The 19,899-nt window shown below is 42.4% G+C and overlaps 2 protein-coding genes and 1 long non-coding RNA gene across 8 annotated transcripts in view; 1 reads left to right on the forward strand and 2 right to left on the reverse strand.

Moving 5' to 3' along the window:
- Positions 1-12,876, reverse strand: part of LOC310704244 (uncharacterized protein) — a gene marked incomplete at its 5' end in the record, with an annotated part of 88,243 nt that extends 75,367 nt beyond the window's left edge. The window contains 3 exons of the mRNA XM_083497453.1: positions 9,103-9,152; positions 10,287-10,335; positions 12,616-12,876. Of these exons, the coding sequence (XP_083353579.1) occupies positions 9,103-9,152; positions 10,287-10,335; positions 12,616-12,876 (360 nt within the window). The remainder of the gene's footprint in view (positions 1-9,102; positions 9,153-10,286; positions 10,336-12,615) is intronic.
- Positions 1-19,899, forward strand: part of LOC310704407 — a 240,074-nt gene that overhangs the window by 92,499 nt on the left and 127,676 nt on the right. The window lies entirely within an intron of this gene.
- The window catches only part of STK39 (serine/threonine kinase 39), a 112,092-nt gene continuing 108,804 nt past the window's right edge, over positions 16,612-19,899 (reverse strand). For all 6 annotated transcript variants that reach the window (XM_083496691.1, XM_083496688.1, XM_083496692.1 and 3 more), the window contains exon 18: positions 16,612-18,157. In XM_083496691.1, the coding sequence (XP_083352817.1) occupies positions 18,083-18,157 (75 nt within the window). In that variant the 3' untranslated portion in view covers positions 16,612-18,082. The remainder of the gene's footprint in view (positions 18,158-19,899) is intronic.

Below are 19,899 nucleotides of genomic sequence, written 5' to 3' on the forward strand. Positions count from 1 at the left end.
ACTTGTCTTTGACTCTTCCCACACATGTCATGCAGTCCCTGACAAATTTTCCCCAAGGGGATGCAGTCCTCCACAGACAAAAAGTTGCCCAACCTTATGTTGGATTTTGGTTAAAGAAAAATATAGGTACAATTAAAGGAGGCTTCCTGGATGCCTAAGATCCAGGTCTGGTGCATGTACTCTTTGGTGAGAGAACCCCAGCAGATATTTAAAATCACAAAATATGCAGCAAAGTAACACATGGAAATTAGGTTATTGGACCTTTCAAATACAGTCATACTTCATGTTACATTTGCTTCATGATACGTTTTTTCAGGTTGCGTCCCGCCGCGACCCGGAAACACTGGGAAAGGTTACTTACGGGTTACGCCGCTCGCGCAGACGTGCAAAATGATATCACGCGCATGTGCAGAAGCGACGAATCACAACCCGCGCATGCGCAGACGCGCTGCTGCGGGTTACATTCTATTTATGTTGCGAACGGGCCTCCGGAACAGATCCCGTTCACAACCAGAGGTACCACTGTACCCCCTTCTGAGTTGCTTCCAAGATTCCCCTCTACCACACATTTGGTAAATTTAAAAAAAAGGTTTTGCTTACAAACTCTTCAAAGGTCAGATTTGTGTGCTTTTCCACACAGCAGTCAGAAAACACAGGCAGTAAAACTTAGGTTCCAAAATGGTTACAGTTTCTAAATCATTTGTATAGAATCACAAAGATGGCTTCCGTCAGCCGCGCACTCTAAACTTGAAGCAACCATCTCAGACCTCCTTATTCGTAGGCGTTCACATAATGGAATGAAAGAACAAAGAGCTTGATAGCCATTCCTCCCAAGGTGAGGGGGAGTGAATTTGGCTAAGCCTTGCAGGACAGCTTATTCTATGGTCTTAACCCCTTCATGCATTAATTAGACTTAAGCATGTTGGTTATCAGTGGCTAGTTATCCCAAATCATGCTCTGTAGCAAGGTTTCCCAGCATTATGTGGAGAGAGAGAGAGAGATACAGATAGATATCTACCTCTCCCTTTCTTGTAATTCAAAAGGCATTTAGTCAGTCAGTCAGTTAGCTGGAGATGCTTTTTTGAAAACATCTCAAGGTGGTTTTCAATAAAAGCCATTCCAGTAAAACAGCCTGAGTATACACCATACACTGAAAGCCCAATTAAGGTGCATGGCTTCCCCCCAAAATAATCCTGGTCACTGTAGTTATGCAGTGCTGGGAATTGTAGCTCAGTGAGGGATAATATATGCTTTAAATATACTTCAAACGCATGGTGTGTATGCAGCCTCAGTCAGCACAGATGTTAGAATAAAGGGCCAACAGACAACAAACAATTCAGTATACAGGAAAGTTTTTAGCACGCAGTGAACTGTTGGCACTCACCTTATTTCTGAGGGGAGGTTGAAAGATCCTCCACCTACAGTAAAGGTAAAGGTAAAGGGACCCCTGACCATTAGGTCCATTCGTGACAGACTCTGGGGTTGTGGCGCTCATCTCGCTTTATTGGCCGAGGAAGCCGGCGTACAGCTTCCGGGTCATGTGGCCAGCATGACTAAGCTGCTTCTGGCGAACAAGAGCAGCACACGGAAACGCCGTTTACCTTCCCGCCGGAGCAGTACCTATTTATCTACTTGCACTTTGACGTGCTTTTGAACTGCTAGGTTGGCAGGAGCAGGGACCGAGCAACGGGAGCTCACCCCATCGCGGGGAATCAAACCGCCGACCTTCTGATCGGCAAGCCCTAGGCTCTGTGGTTTAACTCACAGCACCACCCACATCCCTTTGCTGCAAAATGAACTTTTGCAGAGTGTGGCAGAGTCAGGAGTGCTTCAACTGATGACTTTAATCAGTGCAATTTTTCTAGAAAAAGAGGTACTGGAGCTCACCATGAACACCTCCCTCATTCTCTTAGAATGGCAATGGCGCCCACTAGAGGTGCCAGAACTGAGTTCCAGTGAGTAAAAAAGCCCTGACTTTAATGAATGGACAGATTCTATGTGGCAGAAGGTGTTCCTTCACATAAGCTAGTCCCAAGTTGTTAAGGGATTTCTATGTTAATACCAAAAGCTTAAACGTGGCCTGGTAGCAAACTGGCAGGCAGTGCAGTTCTTTTAATAATGGTGTTATTGTTGGCATGTGTATAGATGGTAGGAGAGAATGTATTTGTTAGAAATTATCCTTCCTTCCCCATGTTTGTGAGTTGAGCAGAGTGCAACCCTTTGCAGCTTAAAAGGGAAGCTTAGATAGGCTAGTTTTAGCCTTTTAGTTTAAGTAATCCAGGATGCTTTAAGGCAGATGATTCTCCTGGTATTTCTCCCCCCTTAAAGCAGTCATCACACAGTCTTTTCAAAGGTAAAAATAGCATTTACTCACTCAGAATACTTGTTGAAGAGTAATCGATAACAGCAGCTTTGTACAGGCAGGCTTAAAATGGTAATCCACTTACAAAGACATGCTTTAGTCTAATTTAAAATGGTGTCTGAGCTGTGGAGCTCAGACATGCAGGTGTTCTACATTACAGCAATGAGGTCAAAGAGGAAAGAGCCTAGCCAGGTGAGGAGACTATATATGGCTACATACTCCCCCTATCAGAGCACAGTGGCAATGGCTCTCAGAGTTCTCTCTAGCAACTTAGAGGGAAACTTTTTGAGCTTCCACTCCTATCATGTGCCTATCTAGCAAACATGCATTGCTGGTTTGACTGTATTGCCAATAGTCCACAGTTACATGGCCAGCCACTGCCTTTAGCAACCCTGCCCTTCATTCTGCCCTAGTTGCAGCTTCCAGAAAAAACCCAGCATTGTCATGGCAAGGCTATGAGTGAGAAGTGCCAATGGCATGTTTGAAATTCTACCTAGTGGTAAGAGAGACAGGAGAGAATTTTCCCAGCACAGATCCATTTGGACTACATCACTGATTGCGCATTACTTTCAAATGCAGGGCTCTGCTTAGATAGTTGGCAGCTCCTTGACAATTATTTGTGATTCATATTGCAATTCTTCTCAAGGACTTGTCTGGATAATCACGTACGGCGACAGGCGTCTAAGTAAACATTTGTACCTAGTAGTTCTCAAGTAGCTTTTCAAAAACACACCACAATACACTCACGCAGAAATCTATTTTATTTGAATTTACGCACACCAGCAAAGTTTGTCATTCATTGAATTGCTCCTATGGGTTACAGTGCATTTTAAAAACAGAAGCCCCTGAGTTGTGTACTCACATTTCATCTTATTTTCCCTTATTTTAATGGTATGCTTCCCATTTGGGGCTTTTGCTTCTCCTTGATCCCTCAGCAGCTTTTGATATCACCCATCACAGCATTTTGCTGGACCAGCTGTGAATAAGCCTGGATACTGAGATCCAGTACAAAGGGCCTTCTGGCCGTTCCCTCACCATGAGAAGTGAGGTTACAGGGAACCAGAGAGGGGGCCTTCTCAGTAGTAGCACCCACTCTATGAAACACCGCCCCATCAGATGTCAAGGAGATGAGTAACTGTATAACCTTTAGAAGACATCTGAAGGCAGCTCTGTAGAGGGAAGCTTTTTCATGTGTAATTTTTGTTATGTTTTTATATATGTTGGAAGCCACTCATAAGTAAGCCTCACTGTGTTGAGTGGGACTCATTCCCATTCAAGGGAAAACACCCGTTGTCCAGGCTTAAACTGGAGACATCCAAAGAAGGGGAGTCCATAGTCCTTCTTTCCAACCTAGAAGTGGTGATGAGAACCATAGGATAAATACTTCCAAGGAGCAGAGGAATATTTTGAAAAAAGAACATGAACAACACAGTGGTTGCAACTGAATCTCAGCCATGGAAACTTTCAAAGGAAGAAGAAGAATTCAGTCACACAGGAGTGCAAGGAATCTCTGGGGATCTGTGTAGAGATTGTTATCGAGATGTGGGTAGTTTTAATTTTGAGAGGGAATCCATACTGATTGTTTGTGTCTCCACAGGCGCTAGTAAATGAAATGCTGGGGAGTGCTAATAAAATACAATGGCTCTGATGAGAAAATTAAATTGGTCATTACGGAGAATAAGGTAGCAGAAAAAAGGAGAAAAAATTGTCAGAGATTAAAGTTAGGTAAGTTTCATCTCTCACAGATAAACAAAGTTAAGTACCACCAAGTGAGTATAGATGCTCTGTAATTCAGAGCAAGGGGGAAATGGAAGTAAGAAATTATTGCTGAGATACTCACAAAGTGTCACAAATACATATAGGACTAACAACTGAAAATGCCCTGGAGAGGAAAATGAGATGACTGCTGGAATCCAGCAAATCACATTTAATTTACTTGGTTATTGCATTTGTGCATACCACCAAATTTAATAGTTCACAGAAGGGGCCAAAATGCTGATGTGTTTGTCCAAGCATGCATCACATCAAAACACTCTCCCATCAGTTTTATAATGTACCCAGTTTATTTATTTAGTGTACAATGTGTGGGGTGTGCGTGTTCTGAAATAAGTACACAGGTATGGCCACCATTTTGGAAAGACAATGGCAGGGGGTAAGATACTTGCTATTTGCTGTTCTTCAGACCACAATTTGGAGAGCCTACTAGTTCTAAACACTGAATAGCTGGCTATTGGAAAACTTGCAAATGGAACTATACATCAGATAGGAATTGTAAAGGCACAAATCCCTTCACAAAAGTTGCAATTGTGTTGTTAATGCTGTTGTAACTGTAAGGTATTAAAATAAGAAAAAGAAAAAGACACCTACTCTTAAAACACACTAATAATTCAGTCTTGAATGTACCCAAGAGCAGAAGATGTCTTTGGGCCTTGGCTTTTATCCCCATTGAAGTCTCTTAATGACGTCCAAATTACTTGAGCTCTATAGCTCTTCATGTTTACCTGAACAGATGAACATATTCTGATCTGGATGAAGTTAACAGATTCAAACCCTCCCGTGTATATTCTGAGGTTGACAGGAGTAAGAATGACTGATACTCAGAAAATTTTGGGTTCCACTTTTAAATACATTGGAGCAACTGTCTAGAAGCTTCCAGAACTTTGTAAGAGTACCATGTATGGTGACTGGATACTTAACTTCTCAACATTAAAGTGATGCAGAGTGAAACTAGTTCACATTTTACTGTTGACATTGTTAGGCTAAAAGCAAAAAGTGCTACTGATGCTTGGTTCTTTTCTGTAGGTCACAGTATGGAATGGGGTGCATGGAGTGTTACGGGAGGGTTAGTATCATTGGTGGGGAACACATTGCGCTTCTTCTAGGGTAGTTTGTCCACCTTTAGTCCCCTCCCTGCACTCAGCTGTCACCTGTAGCTCCTAGAATGGCTTCGACTGGGTGGCTAAACCAGGTGAGGGTAGCCAATGGGTTTTAAACCCTTGGTAAGTTAGGGACTTCCCCTGCATGTGAAGAATGGCTCCAGCGGATTGAGTAGATAAGACCAATAGTGGGTCCAACAGTCTAGAAGGAGGTTTCTGAATGTGCTATAGAAGGAAGTAAGGTGCAGAAGGGGCTCATCAACCTGGGAAGATAGTCCATCCAAAACTCAGATCCTAAACTTCCACTGCCTTGCAGGACATCTTCAGGAGAAGAAAGACTAAGGAGTAAACCCTACACAAATCCAGGGTGGAGTCCCTAAGATGGTTGGATGGCATCTTGTACTCCTTCTTCCAGCAACTCCTGCAGCCAAGCTGGTGCCAAATGTATTGCTTTGCTTTCCTTTGGACCTCATCAGTGAGACCAAGAGAGGGGGTCTTGTCATCTAAGCAGCCCAGGGCCTCCATACACACTGCCCAGGCTTGTTTGTGCCCCAGGGAGGTCACTTCGGTGCTCCTAACACAGAGGTTTGACTTCACCCCCAGAGATGCATTGTCTTCCAAGAAAGACGAATTCCAACAACAATACGGAGTGGCAGGGTGGGATAGGAATAATATAAAGAAGTTCTGGAATGGAAGAAAGGGATGATTTATTATACTTTTATTTGACAGAGCATTTTAGGCACACCTTTATCTATGCTTCCCTGCCTCATTTCAACTTGTCATTAATATCACTCAGCTGATGTCACTTTTGTGCCACAAGCAGTTGCTTTAACATATGCAGGCATTTGCATATATATATATATATATATATATTTGCGCGCACACACACACATATGCTAAAAATTCATATTGCAACCAAATGGCTGTGAAAACGTTATCATGATCTTAATGGCTGAAATCTAGTGGACATATTTTGTAAGCCTGGGTGCTTACAGCAAAGACATAAGAAAACAGGAGGAAATCTCACCCTCTGGCTGTAAAACTAGAGAGCAGACAGCCTATTTGTCAATGCCTAATGTTGTTCTGACCCAGGCAAAATTGTGGATTTCATTCCATTTATATTCAGAAAAACAGGGCTGCTGTTTAATGATCCTCCCTATGGTCACACATTTGGGGATGTGGTAGATAAGACATGAGCAGAACTTTCTAGAAAACTCAAGGAATAAGAAAAGATTGGCTCCCTTCTCTTTCCTGATGGACTTGGCTGCTCTGAAATGAATGGGCCTTATTTTATGGATTGTTGTGTATTTTATGGGAATACATATAATTCTTGTTGGGTCTTTGGGGACCATTGGGGTAGCTAGCTATACCCTGAGACATGAATAAAAAGGCAGTAGAACACCATTGTGAAAGTTTAGCAGGGGGCAAGCAGACAAAGACTATAGCCAAAGGTAACTAGTCTGGAGATCGATAGATCAAGGTGGAACTCAATGTGGCTCATAACTACCAGAAGCCATGTTGTTTTTTAAGTTTCACATAGGGTTTTACTGTAGTATGTTTGATGTTTTCTTTCTTACTGAGCAACCAAACCATGATCCGATTTCTAATTCCTGTGACTACTGCTTCTGTTCATTGGCAAAGGATGTGATGTGGAGGCTGGCTACATTGGAGCCAGATAGAAAGTTAGACAATGGTATGCACATGATTTCATTTCACATCAGAAAGTAAGCTTGCAATCATAAAATACTTGCTTCCTAATAAGTCCCGTTGGGACTTCCCCCAAGCCTTTAGGATATGCTTATAAATGGAGTAAGAGACAGGTTTATATATTGAATAGCTTATAAATGGATTTTTTCAAAAGCCTTGATGACCTAAACTCAACTCAAGGATATCGGGAGTCAGTTGTTTGCTTGGGAGTCAAGCTTTTTATTTGCAAATTCATTTATATTGCCCTCACTTCCATCATCGTGTAACCCCTTGTAGCCAAATGTGCTTAGTTATGTAATATAATACTGTGCTGTTGTGTTTACAGTTTGAAGATCCATAACTGGGTGGGATTACGCATGTCACTAATTCAGAAAGGTGAAAACAGTTGATCAGGGGCCACCAAGGGGAGCAAACAGGCTGAGAAAGGTGAAGTGCATATTTGCTCAGCAGTAAGCTCTATTGAATGCATTTATTTGTTTATCTATCATCATTATGTAAATGTATTCCTAGCTTTTCGCAAGAGTCTTAAGAGTGACTTACAAAGATGTAAAATGCAAGAATGCCAGGAAAATAAAAAACAGACATACTATGAGTGTTCATCCATGAACAACACAACATAGAATAGATGTGCGTGCATAGATATAGATAATTGATATACCTCGGGTTACAGACGCTTCAGGTTACAGACTCCGCTAACCCAGAAATAGTACCTTGGGTTAAGAACTTTGCTTCAGGATGAGAACAGAAATCGTGCAGTGGCGCAGCGGCAGCGGGAGGCCCCATTAGCTAAAGTGGTACCTCAGGTTAAGAACAGTTTCAGGTTAAGAACGGACCTCCAGAACTAATTAAGTTCTTAACCTAAGGTACCACTGTATGCACATTTCCCCACACTACCGAAAGATGGAACACCAGGCTAAAAAATCAGACTAAAAAAAACCAAACAGCCTGGAAGAACAAGAATGTCTTTGCCTGGTGTTAAAAAGCTGATAATGTCAGCACCAGGCAAGTCTCCTTGGGGAGAGCATACCACAATTAGGGGCCACCACTGAAAAAGCCCAAGCTGTCATCCATACCTGCCTTGAAGGGGGCCTTCAGGTTCTGTTTGGTTCCATTCCACTCTATTTTGTTCTGTTCTGTTCTGTGGATACATGTGTGCCTGAGGGTGGCACATTGGCAACCCCTGACGTAAGACTATGGCTTCCACTCCCCTGGAAGAATGAGTTCTTCCAGGTTGATTTGGCAGTCAGTCAAGCCTGTTACACGGGTGGCGTTGTGGGTTAAACCACAGAGACTAGGACTTGCTGATCAGAAGGTTGGTGGTTCGAATCCCCGCAACGGGGTGAGCTCCCGTTGCTCGGTCCCTGCTCCTGCCCACCTAGCAGTTCGAAAACACATCAAAGTGCAAGTAGATAAATAGGTACCGCTCCAGCAGGAAGGTAAATGGCGTTTCTGTGTGCTGCTCTGGTTCGCCAGAAACAGCTTAGTCATGCTGGCCACATGACCCGGAAGCTGTATGCCGGCTCCCTTGGCCAATAAAGCGAGATGAGCGCCGCAACCCCAGAGTCAGTCATGACTGGACCTAATGGTCAGGGGTCCCTTTACCTTTACCAAGCCTGTTACTAACCAGGCCATTTCCCCATTCCAAGTACACACACACATCCAGTTTAGAAGCCCAGCACCCTCATTTTTAAAAAATGTGTAATTCATCTTAGCAGTAGTCTGCGGAAGTAAAAATTATATATGGAAACAGCAGAGTTTTCTGCCTTTGTTATTATTACGGGACTGATACGTGGCTTTTAGCATCAAAGCAAAAGCATATCAACTGAAAGCCAGGAAAGTGGCTACAAAGCTTTCCTTTAGCAAAGCATCCCAAATTGCTGTGCCCAGCATGAGCTCTCTCTCTCTCAATTTCCCCCCCAGTCACATGAGCATACAAACACAAGACACTTCAGTTTCTCCTCGAACCATTAATTTGTCCCAACTCCCACACAGTGCTTTTGCAAGTGGGAATGATGATTTATAGTTTGTTTCCTATTAATCTTTAAAATAACTTAAAATCCCTCCTATAAATCATGGCTTAGCCCACTTCATTACCTCTGGATTATCTTTTAATATTTCAGATGGAAACCAAGGCTGCAGGATGTTTCCCCTACTTACCTTAATTCCATTTAACTCTGAAGAGGACATTGTTTTCCCGCCAATGAAGGCTGAAAAGCAAACCCAGGAATTCAGAAAGAAAGAGCTCTCTTTGGGGGAGGAGGAACAGATATAACAGACTTGCATTCTGGAGCCATTTAACCATAGACACAGGAAATGAGCAAAATATATAAACGGGGGTAGGGAGCCATGAGTAGCTTGTATGAAACTGCCAAGTGGTGAGGGGCATTCAACTACTGACCAGGTGTAGAGGTGTGGTAGATTGCATGATAAAATATTATCTACATTGTTTAAGACAAATCTCAGTAATACCGACTCCCTAACACACCCCAGTGAAAGCTCAATGGATTTAATAACTGTAGAACAAAAGGAGATAAAGGGGAAAATGTTGGTTTGAACAGTAAGGCAGACAGGGAAACAGGTGGAGGGGAGGAATGAGCAGAAAATAGTCTAGGAGTATCTAATTGCCTCATAACTCCATATCTTCACATAAGCTGCCATAATGGCCTTCTGTGTACCCTACTGAGATAACAGAATGATGCCATTTCCAAAGGCATGTTTGTATAATGGGTGGCAAGAATTCACCCACACGTGGCCTTTTTTTTTTGTACAAAAAACCCCGCCTGTCAGCAGTTTAGAAGACTTCTTGCTTTGGGGCATAAGCTTTTCTGAATGAACCTCTTCAGTGTCTCATCTGCATGATGAGCCAGCATTGCCCCGGCCTTCCATAATTGGGGAGTTCTCACTTAACTTGGTTTCATTGAGCAGGTCTGATTGCCTTGGCTATGCATATAAGCTTGACAAGTAGCAATCCAGCAATCATAAAAACAGCCATAAAACCTCGGTTTTTATGTACCCTGTAAGGTTGAGTTTATTCACAGTGGCAAAATGAATTACAGAGTGTCGCAGTGCTCAGCCATTAAATCTGGATATCTAATCAGTTGGGCCATCATGTAAATGAAAGACAAGTAAAAACAAAGGACATTTTCTAGCAGTGGAAAAAAGCAGGGTTGCGGGGGGGGGGTCGGTTCCTGCTTAGGCGGGCAAATCCTGCAGTTCATTAGCGGAGAACTAATGATGCATGAAAATAAAGCTACTTTCATGGACACAAATTCAAGAACAAGTAGCTCTTACATGTCTACAGAATGAAGAATGAAGATATAGTGCTGAATATCTGTCCTTACCCTGGTTTGCCGGGTTAAGTTCTCTAACTGGGTGGCATCGTTCATGTGGCTATAATCTAGGGAGGAGAAAGCAAGAGATCCCAGAAAGCAAAGATGGCAAAAAGATTTTTAAAAAGTGGCTATTATAAGCACACACAACAGGTGGGTAGGGTGTAATCTAGGAGGGTCACAACTGCATCATTCACAACCACCAATCTGATTGAAAAATTAGAAAGGGTCCCCAAATCCATGTTTGGATTAAAGGTAGTTCACAGGATTGGCTCTGAGAAGGTGAAGACTGCACACCTAGAGAACAATGATGGGCAATGTGGTGGGAGCCAACATTAACACAATTAAATGTTTCACGAGCAGAAAATAAAAAAGCATGCATAACAGATAATGCACGAAGGTGAGTCAGTTAGCAGGCATTAGGTATATGTGTAACCTAATCTGACGTCCATCAGTCGCTTCACCTTCACATTAAGCAGATGGAAGGCATTCTGGAAAATATATGCCACTTTTCACTCTCAGAATGGACCTCCAAAGCAGCTCACATTTAAAAAGAAACCAATTTAAATACCGTAAAACTAACAACAAAACACAAAGCAGCAAGTTTTCTATATAGACTTGTCATTATACAACTGTTCTTCAACTTGCCCAGAGGAAATAAAAATTAGACACAAGTTAAGGACTTAAGGATATGAAGGATATTATGTGAGAGTCAGTAAATGTAGAGAATGGAAGTATAGAAAAACAGATTCCTTGCCAAAGCTCCCTGCTCTTTCAAGAGCATCCTTGAAATTCCAGCTGAAATTGGATATGTGATCTAAGAGTCCATGCGTGGGCAGCTGCAGCTTTTTCAGAATCCCAGTACCTTTTGACACAGATCTCCTCACAAGGGATTGGGCTCTACATATGAAACTGCCTTTTCCTGAGTCAGACCAATGGTCTCTCTAGCTCAACATTATCTACTCCAAATGGCTGTCAATCCCCAGGGTTTTTAGGCAGGGGACATTCCCAGCCCAACCTGGAGATGCTGAGGACTGAAACTGGGACATTCGCAAATGCTATTTGAGAACCGGTATAGCAGAGCTTTCCAATCTTTTCATGTTGGTGACACACTTTTTTAGACATGCATCATTTCTTAACACAGCAATTCAGTTTTACTAGCAAACTGGAGATTAAACTAACCCCTTATAAGACTGGGAGGAGCGTTTGTGTGGCACACATACACACTGCAGCCGACACACTAACGTGTCGTGACACACAGTTTGGAAAGCTCAGCGGTATAGTGTAGCAGTTAGAGGACTCGATTTGGATTTAAGGAGTCCTGCATATGAATCCCTGCCCAGCTGCAAAACTCACAGGTTATCTAGGGCCAGTGCTATTTTTCTAGAAAAAGAAGTGATGGAACTCGCCGTGAAAGAAAAACAAGTGTTGGAACTCACCATGAACGCCTTTCTTGCTTAGAATGGCAATGGCGCCCACCTGAGAGGTTCCAGAACTGAGTTCCGGAAAGTTCCATCTGGGAAAAAAAAGCCCCTTCACATTGTGTAATATCCTTCACATTGAGGGAATATGGGCTGCTTGCAGAGCTGTGGATGCCTCCAAAGAAAGGCAAAATAGACACAGAAGAAGTATTATATAGGGCAAAAATGAGGCCTTCTCGTAGTACTTCCACTTGCCATCACTTCCAGCCAGCACGGCCAACAATCAGGGACGATGAGAGCACTAATCCAAAGATCCCTGCAGTTAGGAGTTAAAATAAAAGGTTGGGAAGCAGGTCAGAGCTATTGCGCTTTTCATTTATTCCCCCCAAATGGAGTTAGTTTCCTACATAAAATTTATTACACAGCCTGACACTTTGTGAGGAGGTCAGGTCAGTCTGTGCAGCAGCAGATACCGGGCATGGAAAAGGCATAAACAGGCAGCCCCGCGCAGATTATTTGACCACATAATGCAATTTTGGCAAAGGTTTTCAAAATCTGAGGCACTGTGTGTGCCCTCAGGGGAATTGGGAGCCCTGACAAGAAAGACCACAACCAAGGAAAGGCTAATGCATTCACAGCAGTACAAGTGTTTGGCTGTTTCCTTTTGACCTTTTATCCCATTCTTGACTGATTAAATTCTTATGCTAAGCAGCAGGGCCAAATTTTACGCTAATTGCACTACAGGCTCATTAGACCCAGCTGAACTAGAGAGGCAGGCTTGCGATGAACCAGCCGAGCCGCTGTCCACATTTTCGGTTTTGATTGTCACTCAGAGTGATCTCACCGATATTCCCCTTCACAGTGTGAGATATGTAAATTTGGCCTTTGAAAGGCCTTCTCGCCTTCGAATGCCAGCTTACTAATGCTGCTCTTTTCCTCCTGTGTATTGCCGTTCTCATACAGCTGCCTGTCATGCTCTCAACTTCATGCCTCTGAGGCAAGTCGCTGTATACTTTACTATCACCAGCTATGTGGGTTTCGGTTTCTGCTTCATGAATTACCACAGACCCACTTGAATCGCTGAATTCCACACACAAAAAAACACTGTGCTCAGTGGGACACACCCCCAGCAACTGGAAAAGAGCAGAGAAAAACAACGGCTCGAGTTTAATGGAGATCATCTCTGGTGACAATCGTGTGGTCCAGAATCAGAGCTTCACAGAATGTACAAACAGCAAAACAGACACACATGCAGTTTGCCAAATGGAAGGGGGACCAACTTCTGAATTCTCAGCGGTTGCGCTCTAAGTCAATGGTTGGAAGCACATTTTCCCACAGAAACTGATGTCCTAACCACACCTAACATATCACTACCAGGAGTGCAAATAACATATCATGTAGAACATCAGGATAAATTTAAGAGAGGACGGGTTTGTGCAGCCTTCAATACTGCTTTATACATGCAGGAACTGCAATGTGATGTTGTACTATATCCTCCTCACCCTGAAACAGGATCAGTCCCACTCAGGGTTCCAGTCACACCTTCCTCCAGGATACTTGAAGCTATTAGCAGTTCAAGCAAACCAATTTTCATTCTCCCCACTGTGGCTCCTGGTGAGGACTATCTGGTGAGGACTAACTCCGAGACTGGACAACAACAACTTCTATACACTCCAAGGATCACAATGTAGTTAACAATATAAAAACACAAAAATATATAGCATAGTAAGAAACAAAAGCAATAACCCCACAAACAGAGTTTAAAAGGCCATATATTGTTCAATTCGTCATATGTGGTTTCCCATGATCACTTGCAAAGAGTTAGGTCCATGACAGCTGCTTTCCCACAAAAGCCTTCTTCAGCCTCTGGGTTTTTGCTATAGCATCAAGTCGATAACATAGGAAAGCATTTGCTACCTGTTGACAAGTCACTTGCTACCTGTTGACAAGTCAAAGAAAAACACACCCTGTGTGCTTCAGTGTACACTTGTGATGTTCAGTAAACTCCAATGGACTTCAAATGTTGCTCCTGGCTGATGAAGGCTGATATGTGAAAATTAGGTGAGCTGTCTTAACTGAGCAGAAACATTGTCTGTGAACACAAAATCACCACTGCATCTGACTCAAAATCAACAAGATGCAACATTGTGAAATGTTTCTGTTTCTTACAATTGTGGGGCCGGGTGGGGTGGGGGGTATTCTTCCCCTGACAAGTGAAAGTAAGCAAACTTTCTGCTGTAGCTCAATTTAAATTCAGTAAAGACACTGAGCATTAGATAAAATGGCTTCAGGTGTTGCATTCTGGGAAGTGAACCATCTTGCCACCTCAAGGTTTCACATTCCCACCCCCTGCAGTTTAAGCAATCTTCGCTTCCAACCTCAGCGTCAGTTTCCCTTAGTTATATAAATCTTGTAAATTAATGTTAACACAACTTTACTGGTTATTTTTCCTCTTTTTTAGTATTCAAGTGAACAGCTTTTAACAATACCAATGCTTCATTCTATGTATTCAGAAAACCTTTGAAAGCTTTTGCGCCTCTACATTGATCATTAATGCATGAATGAGCATTAGCTGCTGTAGTTTACTTTTCCAAGATGGTGTTGACTTTTCACTTCATATTACAGGCGCTCGCTCTCTGGGTATTAGCGTGGCCTCTACTTCTGTCAATAGTAACTATGTAAGGAGTTCAGGTGACTACCACTGTTATTTCTGCAGGAATGCTGAATAGAAAGAGGCTCGGGGAGAAAAAAATGTGTTAGTGATGCACTGTGAACTCTTCCACGGGCTAACAAAGTCTTCTTATAGCACAGTGCAGCAAAGCATTGTGGGATAATTGTTTCAGGGACTGCCAACATGGCACCCACAAGCACCACCAGGCTATCTACCAAAATCTCACAGGATGCTTGCATAAGGTAAATATCTCACCTGAAATCCATGCTACACAAGAGATTGCTCTTCCCACTTGGTTCCCATCTACACTGGCTTGGCCTCTCCTGTTTTGAATGTGCCCCCTTACACATGCCCACGTTTCAATGGATGCCAAGACCGGACACCCTCGTTTACTTCCTTTCTGAAATAAGAGGTGCAAATAGCTGTTCTCTCTGAGTGGTTGCTCAATTTGGTTCTCCTACCCCCAATGAACCCAGGGACGCGGGTGGCGCTGTGGGTAAAACCTCAGTGCCTAGGACTTGCCGATCGTATGGTCGGCGGTTCGAATCCCCGCGGCGGGGTGAGCTCCCGTCTTTCGGTCCCAGCTCCTGCCCACCTAGCAGTTCGAAAGCACCCCTAAGTGCAAGTAGAGAAATAGGTACCGCTTTATAGCGGGAAGGTAAATGGCGTTTCCGTGTGCTGCGCTGGTGCTGGCTCGCCAGATGCAGCTTGTCACGCTGGCCACGTGACCCGGAAGTGTCTTCGGACAGCGCCGGCTCCCGGCCTCTTAAGTGAGATGAGCGCACAACCCTAGAGTCGGACACAACTGGCCCGTACGGGCAGGGGTACCTTTACCTTTACCTTGCCCCCAATGAAAGAAATGGCTGGGGGGGGCGTGTCAACTCTTTTATGGTCCTGTCTCTTTTTCTGCTTTTTTCACATGGCAGCCATTTTGTGTTACACCATGGCCCCAGAAGAAAGTTGGGCATTTAGTTTTGCCAGTCCCATGCTTTGGAGAACTCTTCTAGCAGAAATTCACCAGGAATCTTTACTTCTGACTGTCAGGAAACCCTTGGAAGACTTCCTTATGCCAACATACCTAGGCAACTGTTTAAAAAATGTCTTGGGCAGCCAGTCATTTTAACAATTGTGCTGTATTCCTTTTAAAGGTTTTTTTTATGCTGCTGTACACTGCTCTGTTTTCTTAGAGGATGGTATATAAATACATGAATTAAATAAATAAATAGAGTTGCAGTGAAGAGGCTTCTTATGCAATGTTTATGGTGCTTTGTCACTGCTTACATATCTAAACTATTCTGATTTTTACTTTAAAAGGGGGGGGGAGAGACTGAACAGCAGAAAGCTGTCAACTGGTTCATTAAAAAGCCATAGGTGTTTGATTTCCTATGCGTGCTCTTACTTCAGCTGAGCTTATTGTGTTCTTCCTTGATCATTTGTCTGTGCCAGGTAACAGCTTTTCCTCTTATTTCAAGGTAGTGCGCAGTAACCCTGTTTTCATTCATAGCAATGTTTAAATAGCTTTAGCATTTTGTCTCTGCACCATTACTCTCTAATACTGCCTGTTACCTACTCTATAGTGGTGGTATACAGGCTCTGGTATAAATTCTCCACATGGTCTCTATTCACCCATAGAGGAACACCCCCATTTTTCTGGTCTTCCTTGCCCACAGGAATGGATTTTTAGACTTCCTTGCCTCCTCCCCGCAAAAAAACTTTTGAAAAAGAAAACCAAGTACTTATTAACACAACAGCTTTAAACAATTGTTCTGTGATGACAAGTGGTTTTTGTTTTTGAAAAACTAAAACTCAAAAAAGAAAAGAAAAAATGGAAGTAAAGAGGCTTCTCACCAGTTAAACATGTGCAGGGATTGACTGCTAATTACTAACAAACTAGAAATGACATGAACTCAAGGAAAGCAGGAAATGGAAAGAAAATGGAGTTAACTTCCAGAGTTAAATCTGCTGCAGCAAAAACAATGAAGGTGGCGCCATAAAGATGAAGAAAAGCAGACTGCTTCTGGTTGGTAAGAAGTGTTGGGATGCTAGACTGACTCATCCTTGAACTGAGCATGTGCAACACGTGGGGCGCATTTTGAAGTGCCCCATATATACACTGAACCAACAGCAATTGGAGACAGTAACCAGTCACCTGGGGTGGGTGAATTTTTTATTCCTCTCTCACGGTTACTTGGAATTCTGACTTAATACAACGCAGCTTCACCCTTAAAGGAAAGTCAACAACTTATTTGTGCAATACACTTTTATTTTCCTTTTACCTCTGCAGTCAGTCTTTGAGTAATTGTGTAAACAATAGAATGGAATGGAATTACAATGAGTTGTATGCAAATGGTTCTAGAACACCTCAAACATTTATGACAAGGCATTATAAATAACTCTTAAATAACACATTTGCCACTCCCCCCCCCAGTATGTTAAGAGAGCTGCCATTTATCTAAGTTTAGCAAGGAAGTTGTTTAACATGATAACATCCAAGAAACCCACTTCTCTGAAAATACGCTTCAGATTAGAGAATCATTCTAACATTTACTAGCTCCAAAATATCTATGCCACAGGTTAAGCGTATGACTACTTCGGTCTGAAGTATTTAAAAAGGTCTTGTAACAGAATTTTGTATCTTTTACCTTTTAAGTCATTGCACAAAGCCCTTTCTTATTATTTGCACTCCACCTGGGTGTTCTGCAGAATTTCAAGTAAAGCTCAGATTCTCTTCAAGTTTTATCATTATAAAACAATTCCTATCCCTTAAAGATAAGCCAAATCAGAGATGGGCAAAGTAAAGGCATTTTTAGCTTAATGGCAACTGTTTATAAGGTCTCAGCTTGTAGACTCCCCCAACAAAGCAGAACGTAGGCCATATTTTTCTCAAGTCTCTGCTACAATAAATCTTCCTCATTACTCAGCAATCTAGACATGGCAGGCCTAGAGATGAGATGAGCTCAGATTCACCCAGCTTCAGGCACAGTCTTAGAACATTTAATATCTGCAAGGCACCTCCCACACTCTTGACAATCCACTTGCGGATTTTAAAAGGACACACAAACCAAACAAAACCAAAACTAAATGCCTACAACAGTTCAAAACGGGGGAAACCAGAGATAGTGACAAATACTTCAAAGATAAACCTGAAACTCTTTAAAACAAACATGTTTAACTGCAATAAGCACATAAATCAAGAAATGGAGAGGGAGAAATCAATTTCTTACACCTAGGATGTATAATGCATAAATATAGGGGGAAATAAAATTCACAGTTGGGTTTTAAAACTAGAATTCAAGTTTGGCTAATAAACTCTAGCATTTACCATTATGTTCATTTCTACATACAACAAAAGAGAGTTGGTATCATCCACTAATATAGTTATTACTGCATTATTATTTTAATTAAAGAATAGCTCTGATAGAAAATTCCTTTTGTAACCAATGGATACATAGCCACCTGAGCACATTTCCAATCTGTCTGTTTATTTTATTTTTTTTACTCAGGGAAATCCAAACTGATTGCTAGAGACACATTTAGTAGCTTTTGGAATGTTAGCAGAAGCAGTGTAGCTGTGGACTTTTGCTTGGGTTCCAACTTGGTGAATTGCTAGAGAATGAAGCAGAAATTCAGTGTGTGGTGCTTGAAAATTTTCCTTTGCAATGTAAAGCTGGCCTCTTCGCAATCTCACCGTTTCGCTGGGGGTCAAGTGATTGGCATCAGCTGACACTTAACTGAGCAAACCCAATCAGTTTTACTTCATCAGGGATCTCGGTACCATCACAGCCAGAAGCCTGGAGGGAAAAAAGGAGGAGGGATACCCCACAAAAATGTCAATATGTGTAAGGAGAACTATGGTTTGTTTGTTTTGCAAGCATTTTTAAAGCCCTTTATTATGTTACATCTAACAGATACACAGCATATCGTATAGGCATCAAGCCATAATGCGTTGAGGCATACCTATCTATATGCTTGCATAATATCTTCATAACCTCTTTAATTTAATGCACATTATACTTTAAAAAAAACCTGTGCATTTTCCTTTTTTCTATTTATGCACATTTTACCATTGTACAGAAATTTTGCGCAGACTTCCCAACCTTACATTCCATGGCATTCTTAAACAAACCTAGCTCTTGCTGCATATCAGTTTGTTACTCCACCCTTGTTTTCTCCCCCTATTCCTTCATTGTGTTTAACTGTTGTTTATAGAATTACCCTTACTTGTAGATTGATTTTAGTATCGAATTTTTTAAAAATATTCCTCAAAGCTGTACCATTCACCCTTCTTGTTTTTCCATCTTGATTTCTTATTTTAGCTGTGAGATTTGCAAGTTCTGCAAATTATTTTAGTTTATACCGTCATTGTTCTTTAGTTGTATATTTCCCCCTTTCCAACTTCTGGCATATACTAGTCTGGCTGCTGCCGTCACATAGAGAAATAAGTTATGAGCCTTTGTGGGGATCTCACCTCCAATGATCGTTAATGGGAAATCTTCCGCTTTTTGTTTCTGTTTTGAAAATGTGATCTGGAGAAATTTTTTGAGCTCGTCATAAACCATCCCCCAGAATTTTGGGGCAGGTTTACACTGCCATCACATATGGATAAATGATCCCTCAACCTCTGAGCATTTCCAGCATATATTAGACCCTTGTCTGTACATCTTAACAAGTTTACTGGGGGGTGAGAACTATGGTTTTTTTTTACACCTTCTAATACAGACAAGGAGCAAAATATCTCTCTTGCCTTAAGTTCAACCAAGCAGCCTTTGGCCTCTATCGCAGCAAGGATTTATTCGTGGTATATCCAGTGCTATTTTTCTAGAAAAAGAGGTGCTGGAACTCACCACGAATGCCTCCCTTGTTCTCTTAGAATGGCAATGGTGCCCACCTGAGAGGGGCCGGAATTGAGTTCCAGCTGAAAAAAAAGCTCTGGGTATATCCTACTCCTATTCCTACTTTCTAACACCAATAAGTGTTAAGAAAACCCTTGCATGCTAATATTCACTGCCAAAGGGGTATCTACAAGAGTGGGGGATGTAGCTTGAATCATGACACCTGAATGGGTAGAGGGGGCAGCTACCTGTTAAAAGGGGGTTGGACCTGTATGTTTATGAGAAAAAGTTTTAGTAGTTAAACCAGGAATAGCCAACATACATCCCATAGCATCTGAAAGGCACCAGCTCCCAACAGCTTCAGCTAATGTGACTGAAGCTCCCTCGGTCCAGTGTACCTGAAGGAACGTCTCCACCTCCATCGTTCTGCCCAGACACTGAGGTCCAGTGCCGAGGGCCTTCTGGCAGTTCCCTCACGGCGAAAAGTCAAGTTAGAGGAAACCAGGCAGAGGGCCTTCTCAATAGTGGCACCCTCCCTGTGGAATGCCCTCCCACCAGATGTCAAAGAGAAAAATAACTACCAAACTTTTAGAAAACATCTAAAGGCAGCCCTGTTTAGGGAATCTTTTAATTTTTAATAGGTTATTGTATTTTGGTGTTTTGTTGGAAGGCGCCCAGAGAGGCTGGGGGGACCCAGCCAG

This window comes from Podarcis liolepis (genome assembly GCF_965112155.1).
Source record: "Podarcis liolepis genome assembly, chromosome: 1".
In the NCBI taxonomy this organism is placed as follows: domain Eukaryota; kingdom Metazoa; phylum Chordata; class Lepidosauria; order Squamata; family Lacertidae; genus Podarcis; species Podarcis liolepis.